This window comes from Macaca nemestrina, chromosome 15, assembly GCF_043159975.1.
Source record: "Macaca nemestrina isolate mMacNem1 chromosome 15, mMacNem.hap1, whole genome shotgun sequence".
Lineage (NCBI taxonomy): Eukaryota > Metazoa > Chordata > Mammalia > Primates > Cercopithecidae > Macaca > Macaca nemestrina.
The window spans coordinates 36,681,503-36,708,576 of NC_092139.1; the positions used below are offsets into that span (position 1 = coordinate 36,681,503).

Sequence of the window (27,074 nt, forward strand, 5' to 3'; positions counted from 1 at the left end):
GTGCAGTGGCATGATCTCAGCTCACTGCAGGCTCCACCTCTTGGGTTCAAGCCATTTTCCTGCCTCAGCCTCCCAAGTAGCTGGGACTACCTACAGGCACATGCCAGACACCACACCCAGCTAATTTTGTATTTTTAGTAGAGACAGAGTTTCACCATGTTGGCCAGGCTGGTCTGGAACTCCTGACCTCAAGTGATCCACCTGCCTCTGCCTCTCGAAGTGCTGGAGTTATGGGCGTGACCCACTGTGCTCGGCCTTGTCTTCTTATTTATGTGCATATGTTGGAGGAGGGGGATGTGTGTATGTGTGTGGGTGTGGGTATGTGTGTATATAATACATATTTTTTAATATGATTAGTATACTATACACATTTCTCTCTTTTAACAGTATATATTGTCAGTTCATCTGTCAAGAAACTTTCCTTTTTCTCAGCTACTTAGTATTCCACATTGTAGATGTATCTTAATTTATTTAACTAGTCCCCTAATGATAGTTAAGGTATTCCCAATTTTTTGCGGTGTTATATTGTTGGAGTGGCATCTTTATACAAGTATGAGTCAGTGCACATAGGCACAGATGTCTCAACTGTCCTGGTTGCATCAGGTTCTGTGAGAAATAAATTTTGATTTTACTGAAATATTGTGGTTTGTTTCCTAGATGACCACTCTAGAGTCCACCTGACACCAGTCGAAGGGGTTCCAGATTCTGATTACATCAATGCTTCATTCATCAACGTAAGGAGCGGGTGCTTTCCCCCTCACTTCCCTGCCTGACCATTGCCACCATCTCTTGGCTCCTCCACAGCTGTGTGTTAGAAGAAATATTTGTCGTTTCATGTTTTCCGTGACAAACCTGGTTTTTTTAAGTGACTGAATTTTTTTTTATGGTCAGTCAAATAGTTTTAATCATTTTCTTAAATTTACCCTCTTGTCGTTCCCTAAGGTTTCCCATGTAGAAATCTGTATCTAAATATGTATTTTATGGTAAGAGTCAGTGAATCCTTTATTGAGCTGATTCTAATTACAAATAAAAGCAGGCCTTGCCCTCAACAGTAAAAATAAGGGAGAACAGGACAAGAATACCTGACATGACACCAGCTATGTTATATATTATATATGTGTGTATATATATATATGACTATCTGGTTAGTCATATATGAACCAAGGCCTGAGGGAAGAGTTGCTACTAAGAGGAGGTTTTTAAAGATGATTTAGAGAATGTTTATAGAACATTCTGTGTGAGATATTTGAGGGTTTTGTTTGGTTGGTTTTGTCTTTGCCAGTAGCCTGAAAAAACACATAAAGAGATAAGAGTATGTTTTATAGGTTTTGGGGAAGGATCCTATAGAGAGAGTGAATTTGAACAGGAAAAAGAGAGAGGGAAAGCTGGCAAAAGCAAGTCTGGCTCTTGATGCAAGATGCGTGAGAAGACTGGATAAAATTTCCGCTTGCATGTTTATAGCAACATTAGTCATAAAAGAAGGTGGAAGCACTCCAAGTGTCCATTGACAGATGAGTGAATAAATTAAATGTGGTACATGCATACAGTGGAATGTTATTCAGCCTTTAAAAGGAGGGAAATTGGCCGGGTGCGGTGGCTGAAGCCTGTAATCCCAGCACTTTGGGAGGCCGAGACGGGTGGATCACGAGGTCAGGAGATCGAGACTATCCTGGCTAACACGGTGAAACCCCGTCTCTACTAAAAAATACAAAAAACTAGCCGGGCGAGGTGGCGGGCGCCTGTAGTCCCAGCTACTCGGGAGGCTGAGGCAGGAGAATGGCGTGAACCCGGGAGGCGGAGCTTGCAGTGAGCTGAGATCCGGCCACTGCACTCCAGCCTGGGCGACAGAGCGAGACTCCGTCTCAAAAAAAATAAATAAATAAAAGGAGGGAAATTCTAATACATACTACAACATGGATGAACCTGGAAGACATCATGCTAAGTGAAATAAGCCAGTCACAAAAGGACGAATATTGTTTGATTGTACATATAGAATATAGACTATATATACATATGTAGAGCAGTCAAATTCATAGGGACAGAAAGTAGAATAGTGGTTGCTGGGGGAGGGAGGAATGAGGAGTGGGTACAGAGTTTCAGCTGGGGAAGATGAAAAAGTTCTGTAGATGGATGGTGGTGATGGTTGCACGACAGTGTGAATATACTTAATGCTACAGAACTGTACACTTAAAATGGCTAAAATCGGCCGGGCACGGTGGCTCACACCTGTAATCCCAGCACTTTGGGAGGCCAAGGCAGGTGGATCACTTGAGGTCAGAAGTTTGAGGTCAACCTGGCCAAGATGGTGAAACCCCGTCTCTACTAAAAAAAATACATATATACAAAAATTAGGCATGGTGGCAGGCGCCTGTAATCCCAGCTACTAGGGAGGCCGGGGCAGAGAATTGCTTGAACCTGGAAGGCGGAGGTTGCAGTGAGCCCAGATGGCGCCACTGCACTCCAGCCTGGGCGACAGGGTGAGACTCTTTCTCAAAAAAAAAAAGAGTCAAAATGGCTAAAATTGTAAATTTTATGTTGTATTTTACCATAAGAAAAAAAAAAGAACACTGATGGAGAGATTAGTGTGAACATAAGAAGGGCTGTTTCTTCCTCTGAGAGTGTTAAAGGAGAGGACAGAATGGATAGAGATGACTCGTAGGTGTGGATAAAGCAAGCTGAGGCAACTCACCTATGTTTTCATGGTTGTCTACTGAACAAATGGGATGGGACTGTGACATGAGAGCAGCGAAAGTTTGGAACAGCTTCTAAGGTCCATGAGAAAAGGATACTGAAGAGAGAAAGTGAAGGGCATGTCTAGCTGCACTGAGGGCCTGCCTACCTACAATGGGATGTCATTGATGGGGGTTGGGGGGTGCTGAGTTGTATGATTTGTTTTTTCTTTTTTTTTTCTTCATCTGCACCCTGGGATTGGTGGTAAATGCAGAGAACATGTGGTACTCAGACAAAAGGGAAGGTCAGTTGCTGGTTCAAGTAGTCAACCAAGGGCTTCAGTTTCAGTAGAAAAGAAAAGCATCAGGAAGTTGTTAGGAATAAACTAATATTCTAGGAAAAACTGGTAGGATTGAGGAACTGGAGATCTTGAGAAAACGAAAGAACAGCATAAGAAAAGGAGAAAGATGAAAGAAAAAGAGGTTGTATCCAAAAAAATAGGCTATTAGATGGACTTCAGAAATGGGGCAGTCCAGGCATTCTCACTGGAGTGAATTTGCTGAAGTTCCTGTATGTATGTTTAACGTTAATATTTACATGTTTGTGGTTTTAAGGAAAGGGACCCTGACTAGACAAATAATTGCTGCAGTCAATAAGGAAAATGGAGAAAGGCTATTAATCAGCAGGAATTCCTAGAACTTACTTCAAAGATCATGATGAAGAGATTAGGTGGAATAGGTTGACTTTAATGTTACGCAGAAGAGTAACGCAAGATCAGTTAGTGTGTCCAGCTGCAGGTAAGAGAATACTCAACTAAAAGTTGTCTAGATGGGAACATTGTTTTTTTTTTTTTTTTTTTTTTTTTTGGAGACAGTCTCACCCTGACACCAAGTCTGGATTGTAGCGGTGCGATCTTGGCTTACTATGACCTCTGCCTCCTGGCTCAAGTGATTCTCATGCCTTAGCCTCCCGAGTAGCCGGGATTACAGACATGTGCCACCATGCTCAGCTAATTTTTTGTGTTTTTAGTAGAGACGGTGTTTTGCTACGTTGGCCAGGCTGGTCTTGAACTCCGGGCCTCAAGTGATCCACCTGCCTCTGCCTCCCAAAGTGCTGGGATTACAGATGTGAGCCACTGTGCCCAGCTGGGAACATATATTTGTCTCATAATATGAAAGCAAATGCAGACAAGTTCTTGAGTTGGCTGATTCCATAGGTCAGTGACATCCTTACAAACCCAGGTGCTTCCATCTTTCTACTTAGTTATGCTTAGCCCTGTCAACAGTCTCATGGTCACAAGATGGCTGCAGTAGTCCCAAGCATTATTTGTAAACACAGCATCCTGCACAGAAGAGGAACATACCTGCCTATGATTTTCTGTCTATTAGGGAGGAAGGCTTTTCACAGAATCCTCCCCACCACCCTGTCCTCAGGACCAGCAGGCCAGGATTGGATCACATGTTCACATCCCTCTCTAATCACTGGCTAGGACCTTGAGAATGATCATGATTTACCCCTCTGAGCCTGGGGAATGGGCACCTTTCAAGCCAGTGAAAGGTTAATGTTCAAACAAAATTGTGGCTCTGATGGCAAAGAATAAAGTGAGGAATGGCTTTGAGTTAGTAACCAGCAGCATCTGCCACCGTAACCAGTTTGGTCCCTTCCCACATTGAAGGTGAAAATTGACAAAAATTAATTGTATGTTAAGGCTGTTAAGCAGCTGAGATGGGGATCTCTTCATGGTAATAGCACAGTAGAAAGAAATAGGCTTATCCCTTGACCATGTTTAGTTAGAGCTTACACTAGGGCATCCCATAATGCCTTGATGGTTATTAGACAGTTATTAGTTATTAGTAGACAGAGTTTAGATGAAGAGGGCTAAATGGGGGACCTTATGAACTCAGTGAGGGAACAAAAGCAGGGAAAAACCTGTGGTTAACCATAAGTGGGGAGCAGAGATTACAGATTTGGATTTCACAGTTTATTAAACTCAGTCAACATTTTTTGAGCACCTGCTGTGTGCCAAGCACTGTGGGTAGGCTTAAAGGTTACACAGGTAAGATGTAATCCCTCATATACTACACAGGTAGTTAGGTCATTTCCTGTAATGTGCTATGTGTGCAAAGGAGGTATTGCCAGGTTCTGTGGAGTTCAGAGAAAAAACATTCAGCCCAACCTGGTAACCCAGTAGAGCTCATTATTGAAGAGTGAGTCAGAGTTCAGGAGAAGAAAGTTGGGCAGAAACTTCAAAGCAAAGGAGAAACATGAGCAAAGTCACAGAGACTAGAAATAGCAGTCTTAGGTCATAAGGTATAAGATGGGAAGTGGTGGGAGATGAGACTTGATCTTGAAAGGTAGTGGATGTCAAGTGTGTCCTTTGGGGTTCTTACTTGCAGACTACAGAGTGTACCTTTCATCCACTCTTTTAAGCAGAAAGGGGTTTATTATAAGATACTAGGTATCTTACAAAACCTGTGGAAGGTCCAGTGAGCCAGGCTTAGATGCTGCTCAGCAAAGAGCAGAGCAGCTATAGATGTATGCAACATGTGACTGTCTTAGTGAAACCTCTGCACAGTGCTGCAGAAGAACCGGATGCTTCTACTACTATGCTTGCCCAAAGACCAGATTTCTAGCACAGTCATTATCTCATGTTGCTCATTTCTACCCCAAGTCTGTGTGGGAGCATCTGCTAGGAAGAAGCTAGATCTCGTGGATTGCTGAGCTGCTAGGGAGTCTGGGAAATTTAGCTGTAAGATAGTCAGGCTAGAAGGGAGCAGGAGTGGGTGCTAAGTGAGCCACCTTATAGTGTCTGCCAGTTTTCAGTACAGCTGAGGGGTTTTGATGAATTTATCTAGGCCATGGGGTACCATTGAAAAGTGTTCAAGGCAAGGAGTAGTGTGGCCACATTTACATATTGATCACTGCGGCTATCATGTACAACATGGATTTAGGAGAGACCAATTGGGGGCTATTGCAATAGCAGGTGACAAATGATGAGGATTGATGAGAAAGCGGCAATGAAGTGAAAACTACGTGGAGGTAGAATTTAGCAAGAATTGGTGGTTGATTTATATATGAGAGACTGGAGGGTGATTTATCCATGTAGATGTATCCAGCATACAGTTGGTCATATTGAAATGGAGCTCCGAGGAAATACTCTAGAGCTGTGGACTTGGAAGTCATTAAAGAAAGGAGTGGGGCAAGAAAAGAGACCTTGGACCCACAGCCCCTGCCAGGCACATTGAACAGGTGCCCATGGGTGAGATGGAAGGAGACCAAGAGAAGAGAGCATCTGAGAAGGCAAAGAGTAAAGCATGGCTCAGGAAGGGTTTGGCAGCCAACAGTGTTATGTACAGATAGAGATCCAGTGGGAAAGAGGAACAAATTTTCTCTGGGCTTAGTGTGTAGGGCAGCATCCTTTGCTGAAGCAAATTCAGAGGCCGTTGTTACATCCTTTTTGTGGGCTGCTAGTTAACACTTATCAAACCCTTTTTTCCCCCTAACTTTATTGAGGTATAATATATAAAACATAAAATTCATCCATTTTAAGTGAGAATTCAGTGATTTTTGGTAAGTTTACCAAGTTATGCAGCCATCACCATAAATGTTTTAGAACATTTTCTAACAACTTTATTGAGATGTAATTCACATACCATATATCTCACCCAGAGTTTACAATTCAGTGTTTTTTTAGTATATTCACAGATAAATGCAGCCCATCACCAGTCAATTTCAGAACATTGTCATCCCCTCAAAAGAAGAACCTTGTACTCTAGCTGTTGTCCCCTTAGTTTTAGAGCACATTGCTCACCCCAAAAAGAACTTCAGTGTCTAAATACAATTAATCTCCATTCTCACCCCCCTGGCAACCACTTAACTTTTTGCATAGAGAACTAAGACCACACACATGGATCTTGAAGGGAACTAGGCACCATGGAGTAGTGGTGAAAGGCCGAGGAAAGTGGGGTTTGTAGTTTGGGAAACACATAGGTCAGCTGACCTAACACTGGTCACAGGAGGAGATGAAACAGAGACAGTGGCACAGTTGGCAGGTGGGCTTCCAGCCTAGAGCCTTAGGAGAAACCAGTTTCCTTACTCATTTTTAGATGTCTAAAAATATATAGGATTTTTTTTTTTTTGAGACGGAATTTCACTCTTGTTGCCCAGGCTGGAGTTCAATGGTGTGATCTCACTGCAACCTCTGCATCCGGGGTTCAAGCAATTCTCCTGCCTCAGCCGCCTGAGTAGCTGAGATTACAGGCATGCACCACCACGCCCTGCTAATTTTGTGTTTTTAGTAGAGATGGGGTTTCTCAAACTCCCAACTTCAGGTCATCTGCCACCTCGGCCTCCCAAAGTGTTGGGATTACAGGCATGAGCCACCACGCCCAGCCTAGAATATATAGGATCTTTAGACATGTTTCTTTTTACTGGTAGGAATGTAGCTACCACCTAGAGCCCACTGAGATTCAGCTTTCAGAATCTAGAGACATCTCAGGAGCCAGAGAGCCACATTTCATCTTTGCCTTGAACATAACATAAGATCAATAGCTTTGCCTCATTCTCATTACTCTGTATTAGTTAAGCAGTGCCGCCACATGTTATAATTCGATTTGAGAAGACTGCCTAGACTATTTGAGTTCTGTAAACTCTAATTCCTAGCTCCAAAGCTAATCCCTTGGGAATATCTAGACTTGGTTATCCTTGTTAAGTACCTGAACCTTTTCAGGTTTTGTTAACTGGTTCAAGTCAGACTGGAGAATTTCATTTCTATTCATTTTTGGTTTTCTCTTTCTTTTTCTTTCCTTCCCTGCACCCCAGGGCTACCAAGAAAAGAACAAATTCATTGCTGCACAAGGTAAAGTAATGACAACTTTTTACTCTTAGATTTAACCATGATCCCATAATGGGTTTGGGTTTTTACTCCCAAATGCTAAATGGATTAACCAGAATGCTGTAGCTTTTCTGTAATTTTTACCACCTGAAAGAATTGTAATCTGTCATACATGTTTACAACTAACAGCCTTCATCTTGATGACTTAGTATCCGGGAATCCATTAAAATAAGTCTTTTTGTATATGTGTATTAAAAAGACTGGAAAAGGCCGTATACACAAAACACAGTCTAGTGAGGCCCTCTGTCCTTGGTGCTAGTTAACCTTAGGTTCCAGCCAGGCTGCTCAGAGTTCGAATTAGGAATCAGTTTCCAGAGAGGATCAGCCACCTCACAGGGTCCAGGCTGGTTCTCCCCCAGCTCATGGGCCTAAGCCTCACCATTATTCAGATAGGTGGTCTAGGAACCCTCAGAGCAGGGACCCAGCACCATGTCCCTTATGTGTTCTACACACATCTCCAGGCCTGCTGTTCTAACAAGTGTCTTCACTCTTGGAACCCTAGAAAAAATATGTGGATGTTTGCAGCATTAAAAAGTAATTGAGGCCAGGCAAGGTGGCTCATGCCTGTAATCCTAACACTTTGGGAGGCCAAGATAGGAGGATCGTTTGAGCCCAGGAGTTCAAGATCAGCGTGGGCAACATAGTGAAACCCCATCTCTACTAAAAATTGGCCAGGCGTTGTGATGCGCACCTGTGATCCCAGCTACTTGGGAGGCTGAGGCACAAGAATCACTTGAACCCGGGAGCCGGAGGTTGCAGTGAGCTGAGATTGCACTACTGCACTGCAGCCTAGGTGACAGAGCGAGACTTTGTCTCAAGAGAAAGAGTGATTAGGGACTACAAGATTTATAAAAACAAAGTTCTCCTCCCTTTTCTTTTCACTTTTTTAGTCTAATGCCCCTGGGGCAACCATTTTTACCTATTGGCTTCTTATGGTAGATGACATCATCTGATCCCCTTACAGAGCACCTCCCCCTCAGTCAAATAGACGTGTACCCACATATCCTCCCATTCTCCCATCCTCTCAAATCACAATTTGGGGTTAAGGTGATACTTATTATTATTATGAGTTTACAAATATTCATAGCCAAAACAGTATTATGTTATTTTTTGTATAGGTTTTTTTCCCCCTTTTTTGAAGTCATTGTGTTTTTTATATAACTACCACTGATTTTCCTCCCAAACTCTTTACCAGGTGTATATATCTTCTCTCAGTATCTTTAGATACATGAGGTTTAATTTTTTTATCTTGGGATCCTTCTAGAATCTTTTCTTCAGTTGCACTGTGGATTGGTTGCTCTCTATCCTCTGGTAGAGTTATCATTCTAAGACCAGTACCCTGGGAATTCCATTAGCTTCTCTGCTGTGTTGGATCTCATTTATTTTCCTCTGTTTGCCTCTCATTTTTGTTTAGAATTTTCTAGTGACTTCCTGAAAAAGGTTATATGGGAGGTAAATTTTGAATTCTAGCCTGAACAAGTCATCCAACCTTTCTGGGGCTGATGACACCCACCTCAGAGCATAATAGGAAGGAGTAAATGCCATATGAAGCACTTAGCTCACTGTGAGGTCCATAATGTAGGTATTCTGTCAGCAGTCATTATTTCTAATTCCCAACTGTGATATCCTTGGGAGACATCATTCGTGTTCTGTTTATATTTTGACAGCCTTCCCCCTAACCGCATCCTAGTGAAATGTCTGGCACATACATGGTAGAAACATGGAAAATACTCAGTTAGTAATGGGGTGGATGGATACATGAGTTGGATATTTAGTTGTACACATTTGGGCACAAGCTTCCAAAAGTCGGGAATGGATGTTCCCAGCCTCCCAGCATCTTTCTTCTTGGTGTATGTTCTCTTTATTTTTGCTCTTGGCTACTTTAGGACCAAAAGAAGAAACGGTGAATGATTTCTGGAGGATGATCTGGGAACAAAACACAGCCACCATCGTCATGGTTACCAACCTGAAGGAGAGAAAGGAGGTAAGTGGAGAAATTGGGTGCGAACAGCGGAGGGATCACTCTGCATATAAGCTCTGAGTTTAAGCCTGGCTGTCTACCCTTTGTGGGTGCTATACCAGTGGTTCATCCAGAAAGACACAGGCTGAAGTCTACCAGACTTTGCTGTGGCCTGGAAGCCTCAGATGAACCTCAGGTGTGTGCCTAGAGCACATTCCCTGTATTTGGTAGTCAAACAAGGCACCCTGATTCCAAAACAGCCTGAAAGAGACTAACTTGGGCCATCAGCTAAGGAGAAGCCACAGAGGGGCTTTTTTTTTTTTTTTTTTGAGACGGAGTCTCGCTCTGTCGCCTAGGCTGAAGGGCAGTGGTGCCATCTCAGCTCACTGCAAGCTCCGCCTCCCGAGTTCACGCCATTCTCCTGCTTCAGCCTCCCGAGTACCTGGGACTACAGGCGTCTGCCACCACGCCCAACTAGTTTTTTGTATTTTTTTAGTAGAGATGAGGTTTCATCGTGTTAGGCAGGATGGTCTCGATCTCCTGACCTCATGATCCACCCATCTCAGCCTCCCAAAGTGCTGAGATTATAGGTGTGAGCCGCCGTGCCCAGCCCACAGAGGGGCTTTTTTCTCCTGGCTTCTCTAGTCCCTTATTTCCCTGGTTTTCTGCCCCACCTGCTGAGGCCCTTGGTTTATCCTGGATCAGCAGAGGAAGCTTTACGAACTGAGACCCTGCAAGCCAAAGGGTATTTGAGGCCTTGGCCTGATCCTGGAAGCAGCCTCCTAACTGGTCCTTTTCCTTTTGTGGCTACCAAGTGCATGCCTGGCCTAACCAGCTCCGTCACTGGGCCACAACCAGAGCCAATCCTGGGTCCTGGGGTCGAGCCCCAGAGAGAAATACCTATTCGTTACAGTCTTTCTCAAGGATGGCCCTTGAGTCACCTTGATCTTAGGGTATCGGGTGTTATGATCAACAGCTCCACAGTAGCGTGGGAAGACATTGCTAGGGCTGGGCTTTAGGTTAGTTTCTTCCAACCAAACCTCTGGCTCTTGGAAGCTATCCAAAGCCCAGGCAACAGTAAAAGCTCTAGGCCTCTCATGGCAGGTTTGCAGTCTGCATCAGTCCACCCTCGTGGCTCACTCATAGCAGGCTGCTGGTTCGAGGGGTTCAAACAGGCTTTCTCCTAGAGCATGACCTGAAATGTTGTGGAAGTGCAGATTTTGTAGGTAAAATGGCTTCAGATTCGCCCTGAACCAAGGGAGTGTGAGTGGGAAACATTGAGAAGTATGGGACTAGGGCTGTGTGTAAATTAGGAAACTGTGCTCAATAGATGGCAGCTAAGGAGCTTGAGAAAAGGGCATATTTGAATAAGTAAATGTGCAGCTGACTGAGGTAGAGAAGAGGTCAAAGGGCCCTCTGGGGGACTTTAATCTGGGCTTTGTGGGCTCTTCCTTCCGGGCCCTTTACATCTGCCATGGGCAGGAGTTCTAAGGTCAGGAAATGCATGTCTTTTTCTTCCCAGTGCAAGTGCGCCCAGTACTGGCCAGACCAAGGCTGCTGGACCTATGGGAATATTCGGGTGTCTGTAGAGGATGTGACTGTCCTGGTAGACTACACAGTACGGAAGTTCTGCATCCAGCAGGTACTGTCTCCTCTGTCCTTTCTCAGTTCTTATGTTGGACCTGCTGACCACTAAGAGAGAGGGAACAGGCTGGGTCATCCCCCCTTACTCAGGGTGGTCAGGAGTTACAGAGTATGCAGTATGTGAATTCTGAAACCAGAGATCTGGGCTCAAGGGAACTTCTCTGTCAAAGCTAAAGGAGCAGTATTTTCATGACTGATGAAAAATTACCTGTTGAGATGAAGTCTGATCATTTAAATATGACCAAGCACTGTGCAAAGGGAGTAAGAGGAGGCAGTGCAGTCTCCTAGGTGCTTGACTCACCTTTCTCCTCCTTTCCTACTCCAGAGACTCCTAATGTCAAGGATGTGATGGGCCTGCCCCAGCCCTCCAGGCAACCCTGGAGACCTGAGCAAAGGTCACCTTCAGCCAAGGGGCAGTGTGGTACTACGAAAAGAGGGCTTAGCTGGGAGCACTGCATTTTAGTTCTGACCCTGCCACTGACTAGTTGTGGGATCTTGTGTCCGTGGTTAACTAACTCCCCTGGGTACACTCACTTTTCCATTGTCACTGACAACCACAGCAGTCACCTTCCCTCCCCTGGTACTGCCCACCCTTGGGTATCAGGGCCAACACACAGGATCTCCTCACTTCACAGGTGGGCGACATGACCAACAGAAAGCCACAGCGCCTCATCACTCAGTTCCACTTTACCAGCTGGCCAGACTTTGGGGTGCCTTTTACCCCGATCGGCATGCTCAAGTTCCTCAAGAAGGTGAAGGCCTGTAACCCTCAGTATGCAGGGGCCATCGTGGTCCACTGCAGGTCAGTGTGGCCTGACCCTTGTCCCCCCACCCCTACATTTTGCCCCCATGGCCAGAGCAGGGGAATAGCACAAGGGCCCTGGCTAAGGAGGCTGACACGGAGTAGATGAACTACTGGGGCACCAGCGCAACAGCCAGAGACTCCAAGTTCTAGTGCAGGGTGGAGAATATGACTTGAGGCAGGAGAGTAGGGCAGTCCTCCAAGATTAGGAGCTGGGAGACCCTGCTATGAAGCCAAAAGGCTAGGTCAAGTGCTGGCCATGTATATTTGCAGCCTTCGGACCCTTCTAAGTATCAGAATGCTTCGTCCTAATAGCTAGAGGTCAGGATTCAGGACATACTGGAGTTGTTGGCTCCTGGAGAGTCCCAGCTCCACCCCATTCAGAATTAGGATTTAGACCCTAAAGGAAGAGCCCCCGCCTGTGTTGCCCCTCCCTGTCTGCTCCCACAAGGCAGGCCAACCATCCCTATAACCCCCTGCTTTCTGGCTACAGTGCAGGTGTAGGGCGTACAGGTACCTTTGTCGTCATTGATGCCATGCTGGACATGATGCATACAGAACGGAAGGTGGACGTGTATGGCTTTGTGAGCCGGATCCGGGCACAGCGCTGCCAGATGGTGCAAACGGATGTGAGTGATCTGTGGGTCAGGTGGGGTGGGGGGGGGTTCCAGGACTAAGACATCTGCTCACATTGAGGATTCACTCAGACTCACAGGTAATTATAAATGATTATAATACAGTGTGATTGTGGGAGAAAGAAAGATAGAGCAGACTGTTACTGTGTCTATGTAGAAAAAGGAAGACATAAGACACTCCATTTTATTCCGTACTAAGAAAAATTCTTCTGCCTTGAGATGCTGTTAATCTGTAACCCTAGCCCCAACCCTGTGCTCACAGAAACACATGCTATATTGACTCAAGGTTTAATGGATTTAGGACGGTGCAGGATGTGCTTTGTTAAAAATGTGTTTGCAGGCAGTATGCTTGGTAAAAGTCATCGCCATTCTCCAGTCTCGAGTACCCAGGGACACAATGCACTGTGGAAGGCCGCAGGGACCTCTGCCCAAGAAAGCCTGGGTATTGTCCAAGGTTCCTCCCCGCTGAGACAGCCTGAGATATGGCCCCATGGGAAGGGAAAGACCTGAACGTCCCCCAGCCCGACACCCGTAAAGGGTCTGTGCTGAGGAGGGTTAGTGAAAGAGGAAGGCTTCTTTGCAGTTGAGATAAGAGGAAGGCATCTGTTTCCTCCTCCCTGGGAATGGAATGTCTTGGTGTAAAACCCGATCATACGTTCTATTTACTGGGATAAGAGAAAACCGCCTTATGGCTGGAGGTGAGACATGCTGGCGGCAATACTGCTCTTTACTGCACTGAGATGTTTGTGTAAAGTCAGACATAAATCTGGCCTACGTGCACATTGAGGCACAACACCTTTCCTTAAACTTACTTACGATACAGAGTCCTTTGCTCATGTTTTTCTGCTGACCCTCTGCCCACCATTACCCTATAGTCCTGCCACATCCCCTTCACCGAGATGGTAGAGGTAGTGATCAGTAAATACTGAGGGAACTCAGAGACCAGTCCCAGCGCAGGTCCTCCATATGCTGAGCGCCGGTCCCCTGGCCCACTGTTCTTTCTCTACACTTTGTCTCTGTGTCTTATTACTTTTCTCAATCTCTTGTCCCCCCTGACAAGAAACACCCACAGGTGTGGAGGGGCTGGCCCACTTGAAGTGATGAAGGGCTCTTATAAATTATGTATTCAAAGAAACTGAGCACAAAGGAGGTTGTGGTTTCATGCCTGGGAGAGTCAGGAAGGCAGATGACAGGTTATTGGACTTCAAGGATTAGGGAACAGGCAGCTGAAAGAACCAGTGCCCAGAGACATGATGAAGCTCAGCCATATCTGGGAGTAGCAGTGAGACTGGCTCTGCAGTTGGAGCCTAGCACCAGGAGGGAGGCAGGGACCAGACTATCGGAGACTTTGGGTGTCTCCAGTTTCTGACAGCCCCTTCAGACTATTAAATCTGCACTCTCAGAATGAAGAGGAATTGAGTTTGTCCTTCTCTCCAGGCGTCCACCACCCCCAAGGTAGACCTGGACCCTTCTTCCCAAGTTAAGCAGCCCCACAGGGACTCCTGCATTTCAAGTCCCACTTCACTAAATTGGGATAATAAGAGGAAGTCCTTTTATTCCTGCTAGGATCAAAGGAGAAATGGACTGGAGTGAAGTGGGGGTGGGAGCGGGTGATCTGGCATGAGAACTATGTTGTATGTAAGCAAGAACTTGTGTGTCATTCGTGTTTCAGATGCAGTATGTCTTCATATACCAAGCCCTTCTGGAGCATTATCTCTATGGAGATACAGAACTGGAAGTGACCTCTCTAGAAACCCACCTGCAGAAAATTTACAACAAAATTCCAGGAACCAGCAACAATGGATTAGAGGAGGAGTTTAAGGTGAATTGGAGCTGGATAACCTCCTTCAGATTGAAAGATCCTTGTAGTCTGTGGAACATGGGATGCCTGACTGTGCATTTGCCAACAGTGAATCCCCTTGTGAGGCATGCCAGTGGTTAAGGAGGTGGTCTTTTCCTCATACTCTAGTAATTCTCAGCTCATCCTGCACGTTGGAATCACTTCATTTGTGTTTGAGTAGGGAGAAGCAGGCAACAGTATTTTAAGGCCCCCAACCCTCCGAGGTGATTATGATATACAGCAAGAGCAGTTTTTTCTGTAAGAGCCAGATAATAAATATTTTGGCTTTGCAGGCCACATGGTTTCTGTCCAGCTACTTAGTGCTGTCTTTGTAACACAAAGGCAACCATAACCAATAGGTAAACATAATGAGTGTAGCTGTTTTGTAAAACTTTATTTGCAGGCAGCAGACCACATTTGGCCTCTGGACCTTAGATCACTGATAGCTCCTATATGCCACTAGACAATGGTTCCCAACACACCTAAGGCGTATGTCTCACACTGTCATCAGTAAAAGTACTCTCCCAGCCCGGGCACAGTGGCTCACCCCTGTAATCCCAGCACTTTGGGAGGCTGAGACAGATGGATCACGAGGTCAGGAGTTCAAGACCACCATGGCCAATATGGTGAAACCCCATCTCTACTAAAAATACAAAAAGTAGCTGGGCATGATGGCGCATGCCTATAGTCCCAGCTACTGGGGAGGCTAAGGCGAGATAATCGCTTGAACCTGGAAGGCAGAGGTTGCAGTGAGCCAAAATTGTGCCACTGCACTCCAGCCTAGGCAACAGAGCTAGACTCCATCTCAAAAAAAAAAGTGCTCTCTCAGAAGCAGGAGATTCTGGGTTGGGGTGGGGAGGACCACTTTCCTTAGAGAAGTTCTTCTCAAATAATAGCACATGCACAGATTTCCTTGGGATCCTGTCAAGATGTGGGTTCTTTTGCCAGGTGTGGTGGCTCATGCCTGTAATCCCAGCACTTTGGGAGGCCGAGTCAGGCAGATCACCTGAAGTCAGGAGTTCAAGACCAGCCTGGCTAACATGGTGAAACCCCATCACTTCTAAAAGTACAAAAATTAGCCAGGCATGGTGGCACATGCCTGTAATCCCAGCTAGTTGGAAGGCTGGGGCAGGAGAATCACTTGAACTCAGGAGGCAGAGATTGCAGTAAGCTGATTGAGGCACTGCATTCCAGCCTGGGTGACAGAGCAAGACTCTGTCTCAAAAAAAAACAAAGATGTAGGTTCTGATTCAGCAGGTATGAGTTAGAGCTTGAGATTCTGCATTTCTTTCTCTTTTTTTTTTTTTTTTGAGATGGAGTTTCACTCTTGTCACCCGGGCTGGGGCTGGGGTGTGCAATAGCGCGATCTCAGCTCACTGCAACCTCTGCCTCCGGGTTCAAGGGATTCTTCTGTCTCAGCCTCATGAGTAGCTGGGTCTACAGGCACGTGCCACTACCCCTGGCTAATTTTTAGTAGAGACAGGGTTTTACCATGTTGGTTATGTGGGTCTCAAACTCCTAAGCTCAGTTGATCGCCCACCTTGGCCTCCCAAAGTGCTGGGATTACAGGCATGAGCCACCATGCCCGGCTTGAGATTCTGCATTTCTAATAAGATGGAGCCAACGCTGCTGGTGTATGGGCTACACTTTGAATAGCAAATGTCAAGAAGGAGCCTCAGAATCAGGGGAAGTGAGGATGCGATTCTGAATAAGTTTGAAGAGCCTAAGGCAGCCTCTGGGGGTGGAACTGCAGAGTGGACACACTCCCTTCTACAATGCTGGGATCCCTTGCTCCAGGATCACAAAATTCCAGGCCAGGAGACTCTCAAGAGAGTCCACAGGAGCCTGGAAGGTAGCATTTCCCAAACAGGCTCTTGGCTTCAGGGTTCTGACAAGAACATATGGGAACAGAGGTCAGGGCCCTGGTGAGAAGAGCAGTATGGAGCCAGAGTGGCCTGAAGGTGCAGGCCGAGTGACAGGTATAATCTTGTCAAGTTCAGTTACTGGGATTAGTAATGTTTCCCCTCCCCTTCCCAATTCAGAAGTTAACATCAATCAAAATCCAGAATGACAAGATGCGGACTGGAAACCTTCCAGCCAACATGAAGAAGAACCGTGTTTTACAGATCATTCCATGTAAGAGCCCTCCCTCCACTCCAGAGCCTTATTGCCCCATCCCTCAATTCCCTCCACCCCTTCCACTTCTCAGGTACTAGTTAATGATTGGCTTGTAGACAAAAACCATGGCGTTGCCTCTTGTTGCATCCAGTTAACAACATGGCGTTGCCTCTTGTTGCACCTTAGTGGCTTCTGGAAATAAAAGAATGTAAAAGCCAAAGGCTTTCTCCCTAATGAGCTAGGAACAGACATGTCGTTGCCCAGCTGGGATTCTGTCTGCCCAGGGCCTGAGGTGGGAGCAATGCAAGGAGAGGGAGAAGACAAATGATATTGGCTAGAGCCGCTGTCCTTCTTACAGATGAATTCAACAGAGTGATCATTCCAGTTAAGCGGGGCGAAGAGAATACAGACTATGTGAATGCATCCTTTATTGATGTAAGTGGTGGGTGTGACCCCTAAGCCCCCAACACCCCATGGAGATCCAGCCAGGACTTGCAGTGCCTCCCTCCCATACCTGCTGGGGAGGATCATGTTTGAATCAGTCAACAAATAGTGAATTGATACCCACCCACCCACTCACCCTGTACATTAGGTTTGTCCAGCTCCGTAGAGCAGAAGGTGGGGAAAAACAGATGGCATGCAGCAGTATAATACCTGGAAGAAAAAGTTCACAGTGCAGACCACAGCCAAGAGGAACCTGGCTGCCCTCTGATCTTTCCCATTCCTGTCCTCTTCATCCTAGCTCTAATCCCTGTTTCCACTTCCCTGTCTCTTATAGAAAGCAACCAGCTTGTCAGATAGGGTTTAGTCCTTGGCCACAGGGGAGCTCTGTATGGGCTGAGTTTGCCTCCAAGCAGTCCCCATCCCTTCCTAGTGGCCTGTCTTCTCCACTAGTCCCTCTCTGATTAAACCATCTCACCCTTGCAATTAACCTGGCCCGTGCAGGGCTACCGGCAGAAGGACTCCTATATCGCCAGCCAGGGCCCTCTTCTCCACACAATTGAGGACTTCTGGCGAATGATCTGGGAGTGGAAATCCTGCTCTATCGTGATGCTAACAGAACTGGAGGAGAGAGGCCAGGTGAGCTTAAAAGGTCCTGGGCGTTGACAGACAGCATGAAAAGGTGTGTGTGTAAATAGGGAGGTTGGGAAGGCAAGAAGGTGTTTGGACCTTGTCTTTGACTTATACAGTCCAAAGAGTACATTTGCATAGTATAAGTACATACTTAAAAGGTATATAAATACATACGCATTTCCGGGCTTGCCCAGCCAGTTGGTGTCTAAGCAGTTGTTAGCTTCTCCCAAGACTAGAAAAGCAGTGTGATCTGAGCCTCTATGTTATTCCCAGACAGCTCACACCCTTTCACTTTCTCCTGAATACAGTTCCCCTAGCCTAGCCTTTGCACAGTGCCCCAGGCAGGGCACCCTTTCCTTCCCAGTGCCCCAGGCAGGGCAGCTAGATCAAGGTTCTGAGGTAGACCCAGTATGAGTGTCCCTAAGAAGGGATTGCCTCATTGCTGACTACATAAAATAAAGCAGTAGAATTTAAGAAATTGCACAAACAAGAAACTTACAGTCTAATATTCAATAATAAGGAAATCTTTTAAAGAAAAAAGCCCTCCAAGTCAATTAAAAAGCAGAGTTGTATGGAAACTCATACTAAAAAGGTACCCTAGCAGTTCCCTAGGTCAATTTCCTCTCAGTATAGGAAACCTAATATTGTTCCTGAGTCAGAATCATACAGCCTCTACTAAGCACATTCAATCTCAGGGATATCTCCCTCACCCCCCACATTACAGGGGAACCCAGTCTGTGTTTTGACAATGCTTATTCTTTTAAAAATTATTTCTATTGAGGTTGCACATTGCAGCAAATGAGTGATTCATTATGTCTGGAGTGTCACTTAGCAGGGATCAGAATCCAGAGAATGGGCCTGGAGAGAAGCTAGCAAGGCCTGGTGAGAAAATTCCTTTAAGCCACAGTGAAGAGTTTGATCTTCACAAAGGAGTTGAAGAGCCCTTGACAACATCCAGTTTGTGTTTTGTTTTGTTTTTTTGAGACGGAGTCTCGCTCTGCCGCCCAGGCTGGAGTGCAGTGGCCGGATCTCAGCTCACTGCAAGCTCCGCCTCCTGGGTTTACGCCATTCTCCTGCCTCAGCCTCCCAAGTAGCTGGGACTACAGGCGCCCGCCACGTCACCTGGCTATTTTTTTTTTTGTATTTTTAGTAGAGACGGGGTTTCACCGTGTTAGCCAGGATGGTCTCGATCTCCTGACCTCGTGATCCACCCGTCTCGGCCTCCCAAAGTGCTGGAATTACAGGCTTGAGCCACCGCGCCCGGCCCAGTTTGTGTTTTTTAAAAACTCCCTCTGGCAGCAGTGAGGAGGACGCTTTAGAAATGCGGAAGCTGTGGCAGTAATGCTGGTGGCCTGGACTCAGGTGGTGAGAGGGTGCTATCCCAGAGAGGGTGAAGTGAGGAGGAATTAAAGATGGCACCCACTCATGACTCATTGAATTTATAGTCCAACATTTAAAATACAAAGTATGTTTTACATTAGTTGTCCCAAGTCACTACTTGTTCCCCATCTGTACTTATGTTAACTTTGGTACAAGGCTTTACAATATTTGCTCACCCTGATGTTTCATTACATCAGGTTGTTTTGTTTGTTTGTTTGTTTTTGAGACAAGGTCTCATTTTGTCACCCAGGCTGGAGTGCAGTGGCACGATCTCGACTCACTGCAGCCTCAACCTCCCAGGTTCAAGTGATCCTCCCACGTAGCCCACCAAGTAGCTAGGACTAAAGGCACGTGCCACCATGCCCAGCTAGTTTTTGTATTTTTTTGTAGAGACGGGGTTTCACCATGTTGCCCAGGCTGGTCTTGAACTCCTGGACTCAATTGATCCACCCACCTATTAACCCAAAGTGCTAGGATTACAGGTTTGAGCCATAGTGCCTGGCATTTTTTTGAATTGTAATCAGCCATTTAACTCATTAGCTATTCTTCTTAGACTTGTATGATGTACCTAATCAACAGACATACTTTGTAGGTCTCCATCATCTTTTTTTTTTGAGACAGAGTCTCACTGTGTCACCCAGGCTGGAGTACAATGGCACAATATGGGCTTATTACAGCCTCTGCCTCCCAGGTTCTAGCAATTCTCCTGCCACAGCCTCCCTAGTAGCTGGGATCAAAGATACCCACCATTCATGCCCAGCTAATTTTTGTATTTTTGTAGGCATGGGGTTTCACCATGTTGGCCAGGCTGGTCTCAAACTCCTGACCTCAGGTGATCTGCCTGACTCGGCCTCCCAAAGTGCTGGTACTACAGGCGTGAACCACCGCGCCCAGCGTCTTCATCATCGTTAATAACAATACTGACAAGGTGGGAGGTTTGGTTAAGGTGCTTGGCTTTGCACTCAAGGAAGCACATACCTGAGTAACAAAGGCCATTTAGGAAATGAGCCACCGTGTTCTCAGGAGCTAGGTGCGTATTCCCAGCCCTCTCTGATCAACCATGTTGGAACCTGCAGATCAGACCGGGGCCCTACATGTGGTTCCTCCTGCATCCCTGCCCTCCAGATATGTGATGGGCAGGACCAAAGAGCAGGCCAAACAGCTGGAACCGCGAACACAAGGACCATCTCAGCCCACTGCCCTGTGATAAAATGTGGCCCAGTGAACATTTCCACCTCTGTCCTGTCAGATGCAGGCTCTTCCATCCTTGAAAAGGACCTAGTAAGAGTAAAGGGTAGGGGACCAGGAAGCATTTCATGTGTATGGCAGTGGGGAGAAGAGTCATGCACACACAAATTCTCCTACCCGCTGAGTGAGGCCTCTCCCTTTACCTTCCACTGTACCTTATGCTCTATCTTCCTAGGGCCAGTGAAGCAGACAGTAGTGCTTGCCCTCAGAAGCTTCTGAGTGGATCAGAACAGGATATTAGTGATGTTCTTTACAAGGCCTCACTGGACCCCAAGTTCACTTTCTGTTCCATTCATGTTGTCAAGTGTAGGTTCCAGAGATCATTAACGCAATAGGCCTAAATGATGCAATGAAAGTTGCCTACATTTATACAGTGACACTACCATCCTCACTTACAATATTAAGTTCCCAGAGAAAAAAAAATCCGATCCCAAAATATAAATTCTATACCTATATAAATTAAAATCCCAAAGGAATTAAGAATTTTAAATTATCTCCTGCTTTTTTTTTTTTTTTTTTTTTTGAGATGGAATCTCACTCTGTTCGCCAGACTGGAGTACAGTGGCACGGTCTCAGCTCACTGCAACCTCCGCCTCTAGGATTCAAGCAATTCTCCCACCTCAGCCTCCCGAGTAGCTGGGATTACAGGCATGCACTACCATGCCCAGCTGATTTTCATATTTTTAGTAGAGACAGGGTTTCATCATGTTGGCCATGCTGGTCTCAAACTCCTGACCCCAAGTGATCCGCCTGCCGTAGCCTCCCAGAGTGCTAGGATTACAGGCATGAGCCATTGCCCCTGGCCGCCTTCTGCTCCGTTTTAAGTAAAAGGTTCACCAGGATGCCTGGTAAGCCTTGGGTTCCCTCAGCAGCTGCAGCTTGGACCATCAGCCTGGGCAGTCAGAGCAGTGCCAGGAACTCCCATGCTAGGTTAGCCCAACCCTAGGCCTCATCCTGCTTCTCTAAAGCATAGTGAAACATGATAGCATTAGTCTCCGCAAAACTGTGTGTCCCCATCACCAGTGTCAGCCTTAGATCGCATAAGAGACTTCATGCTGTCTGGTGGAAAGACAAAGTGGGAGAAAAGACAGAAAAGCTTCTGTTTCACTTCTTTAAGATGCTGTTATCCAGAGGCCGTAACCTGAATACACAAATCTGAGATGTAACTCCAGTCCCCAGCTTTTCTTCTACTGGTCTTGAACACCCATTCCCTGTCTTCTGTCCCTTACCCACTGATGATTTTAACAGCAGGCTTACTGCTCCTTTTGAGCCCCTGTTCCTGACTCTGGTTTTGGAGGCATCAGTCACCATGTGGATGATCCATCTATCCTTAGTCTTTCTATTTCTCAGCTTCCTCAGCCACCTCATCCTGTGGTCAAGTCACGATCTGCCCTGTATCTGCACCACCTTTAGAATCTCAACAAGGCATCCGCCCTGGTTACTGCCTCCTTCCTCCCACCTCAGTATTCTCTTTTACTCCAGTCATTTTTGTCTTCGTCAAGTCCTTAGAGCCATTAATGCCTCCACTTTCTCAACATCAGCCACCCCAAACATGTCCTCACCTTCCTTCTTACTCTGTTTTTGTGTTTTGAGTTTTGTTTTTGAGCGTTTGAGTTTTCTGATTGGAGTTTTTGTGGTATGTCATTATCATTATTACCTTTGTTTATTCCCTCATGCCTTTTTTTTTTTGAGACAGTCTCGCTCTGTTGCGCAGGCTGGAGTGCAGTGGCGTGATCTCAGCTCACTGCAAGCTCCGCCTCCCAGGTTCACGCCATTCTCCTGCCTCAGCCGCCCAAATAGCTGGGACTACACGCGCCCGCCACCATGCCTGGCTAATTTTTTTGTATTTTTAGTAGAGACAGGGTTTCACCATGTTAGCTAGTATCGTGTCCATCTCCTGACCTCATGATCTGCCCGCCTCGGCCTCCCAAAGTGCTGGGATTACAGGCGTGAGCCACTGCGCCCAGCATCCCTCATGCTTTCTTACTTTCATGGCAAGCTCTCTAGTAAAACCCAGATATATGCCTCTATCTGATATAGCAAACATCACTGGGCAAAAACACAAAACAGTGCCAAATGCTCTCACATTGAACTAATGACCACAAATCTCATAGGGGTAATTAGTGCCACCTAGCAATGCTATTGCTCTTCCTTTTCTTCCTGAAACCTCCAGCATCTGCTCTTGCCTGTCCCATCATACTCACACCTTAGCTTGTGACCTGGCCTCATTCTTCTCCAAGAAACCAGACAAGAACACTGTCATCCTCCCACCCCAAACAACCAGCCTCTTCAAATCTGTACCAACTCTCTTCTCTCTTGTTACAGTGGAAAAGGGTTTCTGCATCTCTCAGTCCAGCTGTCCACTGTGCCTTTGGCCCCATTCTCTCCTGCCTGCTCAGGGATGTTGCTGCTATAACCATCTTCTCTCCCACCTCTATCAGCAGTTCCCCTCTCTAACCACTACTTTCATCAGCCTATACATGTTACATTTCCTATCTTTTGAAAACAAAAAAATTTGCTGATCCCACTTTCCCTTCCAGCTACTATCCTGTTTTTCTGCACCCCTTCCCAGCAAAACTCCTTTAAAGAGTTGGCTTTCGGCCGGGTGCAGTGGCTCGAGCCTATAATCCCAGCACTTTGGGAGGCCAAGGTGGGCGGATCACAAGGTCAGAAGATCGAGACCATGCTGGCCAACATGGCAAAACCCCATCTCTACTAAAAATACACAAATTAGCTGGGCGTGGTGGTGCATGCCTGTGATCCCAGCTACCCGGGAGGCTGAGGCAGGAGAATCGCTTTAACCAGGGAGTTGGAGGTTGCAGTGAGCCAAGATCGCGCCACTGCACTCCAGCCTGGTGACAGAGTGAGACTCCATCTCAAAAAAAAAAAAAAAAAAAAAAGAGTTGGCTTTCTCCCCCCAAGTTCTTTCTTCACTCTGTTCCTTTCAGGCTTGGCCCCCCTGGGACTGCTTTAGTCGAGATCACCAGTGACTGACCTCTTGCCAAATCCACAGGTCATTTCTCTTTTCTGATTTTTTTTTTTTTTTTTTTTTTTTTGTCCTTACAGCAGCATTTGATAGAGTCAGTGCCTCCCTTCTCCTCCTCAGAACACTTACTTCCACAGCATCACCCCACTCACTCACCTGGCAGTTCCTTTGTTATTTCTTTGTGACCTCCTCCTCTAAAACATTGGAGTATACTAGATTCAGGCACTAGCCCACTCTGTTTTCTTTTGACACACTAGCCCTTCAGGATCTCAGCCAGTCCTGTGGCTTTAAGTACAACCCATATGCCAGGGATCCTGAATCTACGTCTCCAGCCCAGTCACCTGTCCCCCTTCCCAATGTGGGCTCCTGATTTCCTCCTTCCCCTGACACTAGTCCACCCCACTCCTAGCCTTCTAAATAAATAGCCACCTTCTGTCCAGTTGCTCATGTCTAAAATCTGAGAGTTACCTTCCTTACTCCCCTCTCCTCACCCCTCACATCCAGTCTGCTACTAAGTCCTGATACAGGCAGAGCCTCCCCACTTTTCTCCAGCATAACTGCTGTCATTCAAACAAGCCCTCGTCTCTCACTGCTTGCCCGTGGGACTCTGGGGATGACTCGTATGCGCAGCCTCGTCTGCAGTGGCCTGGCGACTGGTCCTCCTGCTCCCATTCTAACCCACCTTTAGTTCTTCATATGGCAGCTGCTGGTCCTTCTGAAAATATAAATCATTGTCACTCCTTGTCTTAAAAATCCTCTCTGAGGCCAGGTGCGGCAGCTCATGCCTGTAATCCCAGCATTTTGGGAGGCCAAGGCAGGTGGATCACATGAGGTCAGGAGTTCAAGACCAGCCTGACCAACATGGAGAAACCCCATCTCTACTAAAAATACAAAATTAGCGGGCATGGTGGCGCATGCCTGTCATCCCAGCTACTTGGGAGGCTGAGGCAGGAGAATCGCTTGAACCTGGGAGGCAGAGGTTGCAGTGAGCCAAGATTGTGCCATTGCACTCCAGCTTGGGCAACAAGAGCGAAACTCTGTCTCAAAAAAAAAAAAAAAAATCCTCTTTGGTCTTCCAGAGATCTTGAGAGAAAATCCACCCATGTATACAAAATTTAGAGACTTTTGGTCAGATATGGTGGCTCATGCCTGTAATCTTCCCACTTTGGGAGGCTGAGGCAGGTGGATCACCTGAGGTCAAGAGTTTGAGACCAGCCTGGCCAACATGGCGAAACCCTGTCTCTACTAAAAATACAAAAATTAGCTAGGCATGGTGGCGCACACCTGTAGTCCCAGCTACTGGGGAATCTGGGGTGGGAGAATCACTTGAAACTGGGAGGCGGAGGTTGCAGTAAGCCAAGATCATGCCGCTGCACTCCCGCCTGGGTGACAGAGCAAGACTCTCTCAAAAAAGAAAAAAAAAAAATTAGAGACTTTTAGTGTTGATATCTGGTCCCTAGACTTGATATGTATTTCTGTCTTAGAGATCACGCTTAATTCCTCCAGCACACACACTCTGTGACTCTCACACCCATCGGGACCTCATGGTTCTGATGGTTTTAAAGGCCAAGTCTTCATCCCAGCTGAGACATTGTGTAAATCAGTGTTGAGAAGGCACTATGGTAGCAAAAACCATTCCACCCACCAGTGCCATAAAAACTAATTATAATGCCTGACGAAGTGAGCCTTAATGAGAATTTTTTTTTTTTTTTTTTTGGGGCTGTTCTGGTTGAAGAGAGGCCCAGAGCACTGATCCCTGAGGCATCCCCAGGGCTCCTAGAGAGCATGGGTAGAAGAGCACTAGTCCAGGGCATGTCCTTGATTCACCACTTTAATAATCATGATTTTATTTGGACTGCGAGACTGTGAGACTATTCACAACTTCTTTTTCTACTTAATTTTTTTCCAAATCTTTCAATGACATTATATGTATGGTTGAGAATTTTCAATTGCCAGTAGTGAAGAATCTCAGATCTTACCCCAAAATTCTCTAAAGAAATGGGCAGCATAACTGTGTGATGTTATATTTATGTATTTATGCCTTGGCTTGTTCTGCAGACATTGAACAAATTCATTTACCAGATACTGAGAGCCTACCATGTGCCAGGCATTGTGCAAGGTCTGGGGAATACAGAAATGAAAAGAGATGCAGCCACTCCCACAAGGAGCTGTAGAGGGAAGTGAGCCAGGTGCAAGCAAAGACAGACAGTAGACCATCTCCTGCTCACTAGCAAGGACAGAAAGGCGAGTGCTAGCAACTTGAAGGTACCTTGCAGATCAAAGAGATAAAGGTAAAAGGGAGAAAGGATACTGTGGCCTGGGCCCGTGATGAAGCCCGTGGCTGTCTGGGAATGTGAATTGGTTCGGATTTTCTGAATTAGCAATCTGGCGGACGTAAGCAGCGTTCACTATGAAGACACCCTATGGGAGAAAAAGAAAGGAATTGGAACAAAGATTTTCACTCCTTCTCTCCCTCCAGCCACCAAGTATTGGATACCCTGTGAGCCTGTAGTCAGAGTTCTTTACAGACCCCGTCAGTGTCTGTTGAGTCTCTGGTGAGGATCGGAAGCTAATTGGAATGATGTGATATAATGATCCTACAAGTTTTCAATACCTTGAGGACGAAGTGTGTCAGCGTAAGAGGTGGCTGTACTGAGAGAGGTCAGGCTGCTCGTGGGCAGTGCTGCTTCTATACATGTGGTACTCTGAGCCCCTCACCTCTCCAACTTGTCCCTCCAGGAGAAGTGTGCCCAGTACTGGCCATCCGATGGACTGGTGTCTTATGGAGATATTACAGTGGAACTGAAGAAGGAGGAGGAATGTGAGAGCTACACCGTCCGAGACCTCCTGGTCACCAACACCAGGGTAAGATGGGTGGTGGGTGGACTCTGCCCCCAGGAAAAGCAGGGTTACTCCTGCCTGCCTGATCCCCTTTCTTCCAAAGGAGAATAAGAGCCGGCAGATCCGGCAGTTCCACTTCCATGGCTGGCCTGAAGTGGGCATCCCCAGTGACGGAAAGGGCATGATCAGCATCATCGCCGCCGTGCAGAAGCAGCAGCAGCAGTCAGGGAACCACCCCATCACCGTGCACTGCAGGTATGGCTCACCCTTGCCCTCAGCGGGAGAGAGAAAGCAAGGAGGGGCAAACAGGGGAAGCTGGTGACCATGAGTCAGACTGAAGAAAGCCACACAAGAGCAAGATATTGGTGAGCACATGGTAGTCAAGATTGATGCCAAGACAGGATTGGATGCTAAGAGAGGACCTTGGAGCTAGAACTTGGCGCAATAAGTGCTAGAGGACTAATGTTCGGATAGTGGGCAGGAGAGCAGCAAGGGAGACTGGCAGTGGAGACCCCGGTTGTGCTATGTGAGATAAGGGCCTGGCCTCCTTAAGAAGCACAGGAAAAGAGAACAGGGCAATTATCTTAAAAACAGTGGACTGTAGGTATGGCTTGCCCTGTCTGTACATTGAGGAAAAATGAACAAGACTAAGAACAGAGGGTGAAAGAGAAGAAGAGTCAAGGGTGTCTCCCAGGTTTGAGCCTGGGTTGGTGTGACCAGCAGAAGAAAGATAGTAAAGAGGCTTGTTTGAGGGGAAAAGTTGAATTTTGTTTGGGGCATGTTGCTGGAGATTGCATTTTAGAAAAAATGCACTCCTTTACTTAGAATCCTAACAACAGCTTACAAGGCCCAACATGTTCTAAGGGCTTCCTGGCCAGGGCCGGCAGAGGATGGTGTGTACCACAGGCTGGCTCTGACCCCACGCCCACCACTCTCCTTTCTTCTTTCATTAACTGCATGGCCTTCAGCACCCTGGGCACAC

At 46.5% G+C, this 27,074-nt stretch overlaps 1 protein-coding gene across 11 annotated transcripts in view; it reads left to right on the forward strand.

The window, feature by feature from the left end:
- The window catches only part of LOC105481608 (protein tyrosine phosphatase receptor type A), a 162,500-nt gene that overhangs the window by 133,542 nt on the left and 1,884 nt on the right, over positions 1-27,074 (forward strand). For 9 of the 11 annotated variants that reach the window (XM_011741318.3, XM_011741320.3, XM_011741317.3 and 6 more), the window contains 12 exons: positions 658-734; positions 7,492-7,528; positions 9,451-9,548; positions 11,047-11,166; positions 11,804-11,970; positions 12,464-12,599; positions 14,278-14,427; positions 16,488-16,581; positions 16,922-16,998; positions 17,509-17,643; positions 25,991-26,116; positions 26,196-26,347. In XM_011741318.3, coding sequence (XP_011739620.2) covers positions 658-734; positions 7,492-7,528; positions 9,451-9,548; positions 11,047-11,166; positions 11,804-11,970; positions 12,464-12,599; positions 14,278-14,427; positions 16,488-16,581; positions 16,922-16,998; positions 17,509-17,643; positions 25,991-26,116; positions 26,196-26,347 — 1,369 coding nt within the window. Of the gene's footprint in view, positions 1-657; positions 735-7,491; positions 7,529-9,450; positions 9,549-11,046; positions 11,167-11,803; positions 11,971-12,463; positions 12,600-14,277; positions 14,428-16,487; positions 16,582-16,921; positions 16,999-17,508; positions 17,644-25,309; positions 25,496-25,990; positions 26,118-26,195; positions 26,348-27,074 lie in introns of those variants that run through there. The other 2 variants (XR_011613481.1, XR_987047.2) reach the window with 2 other exon arrangements.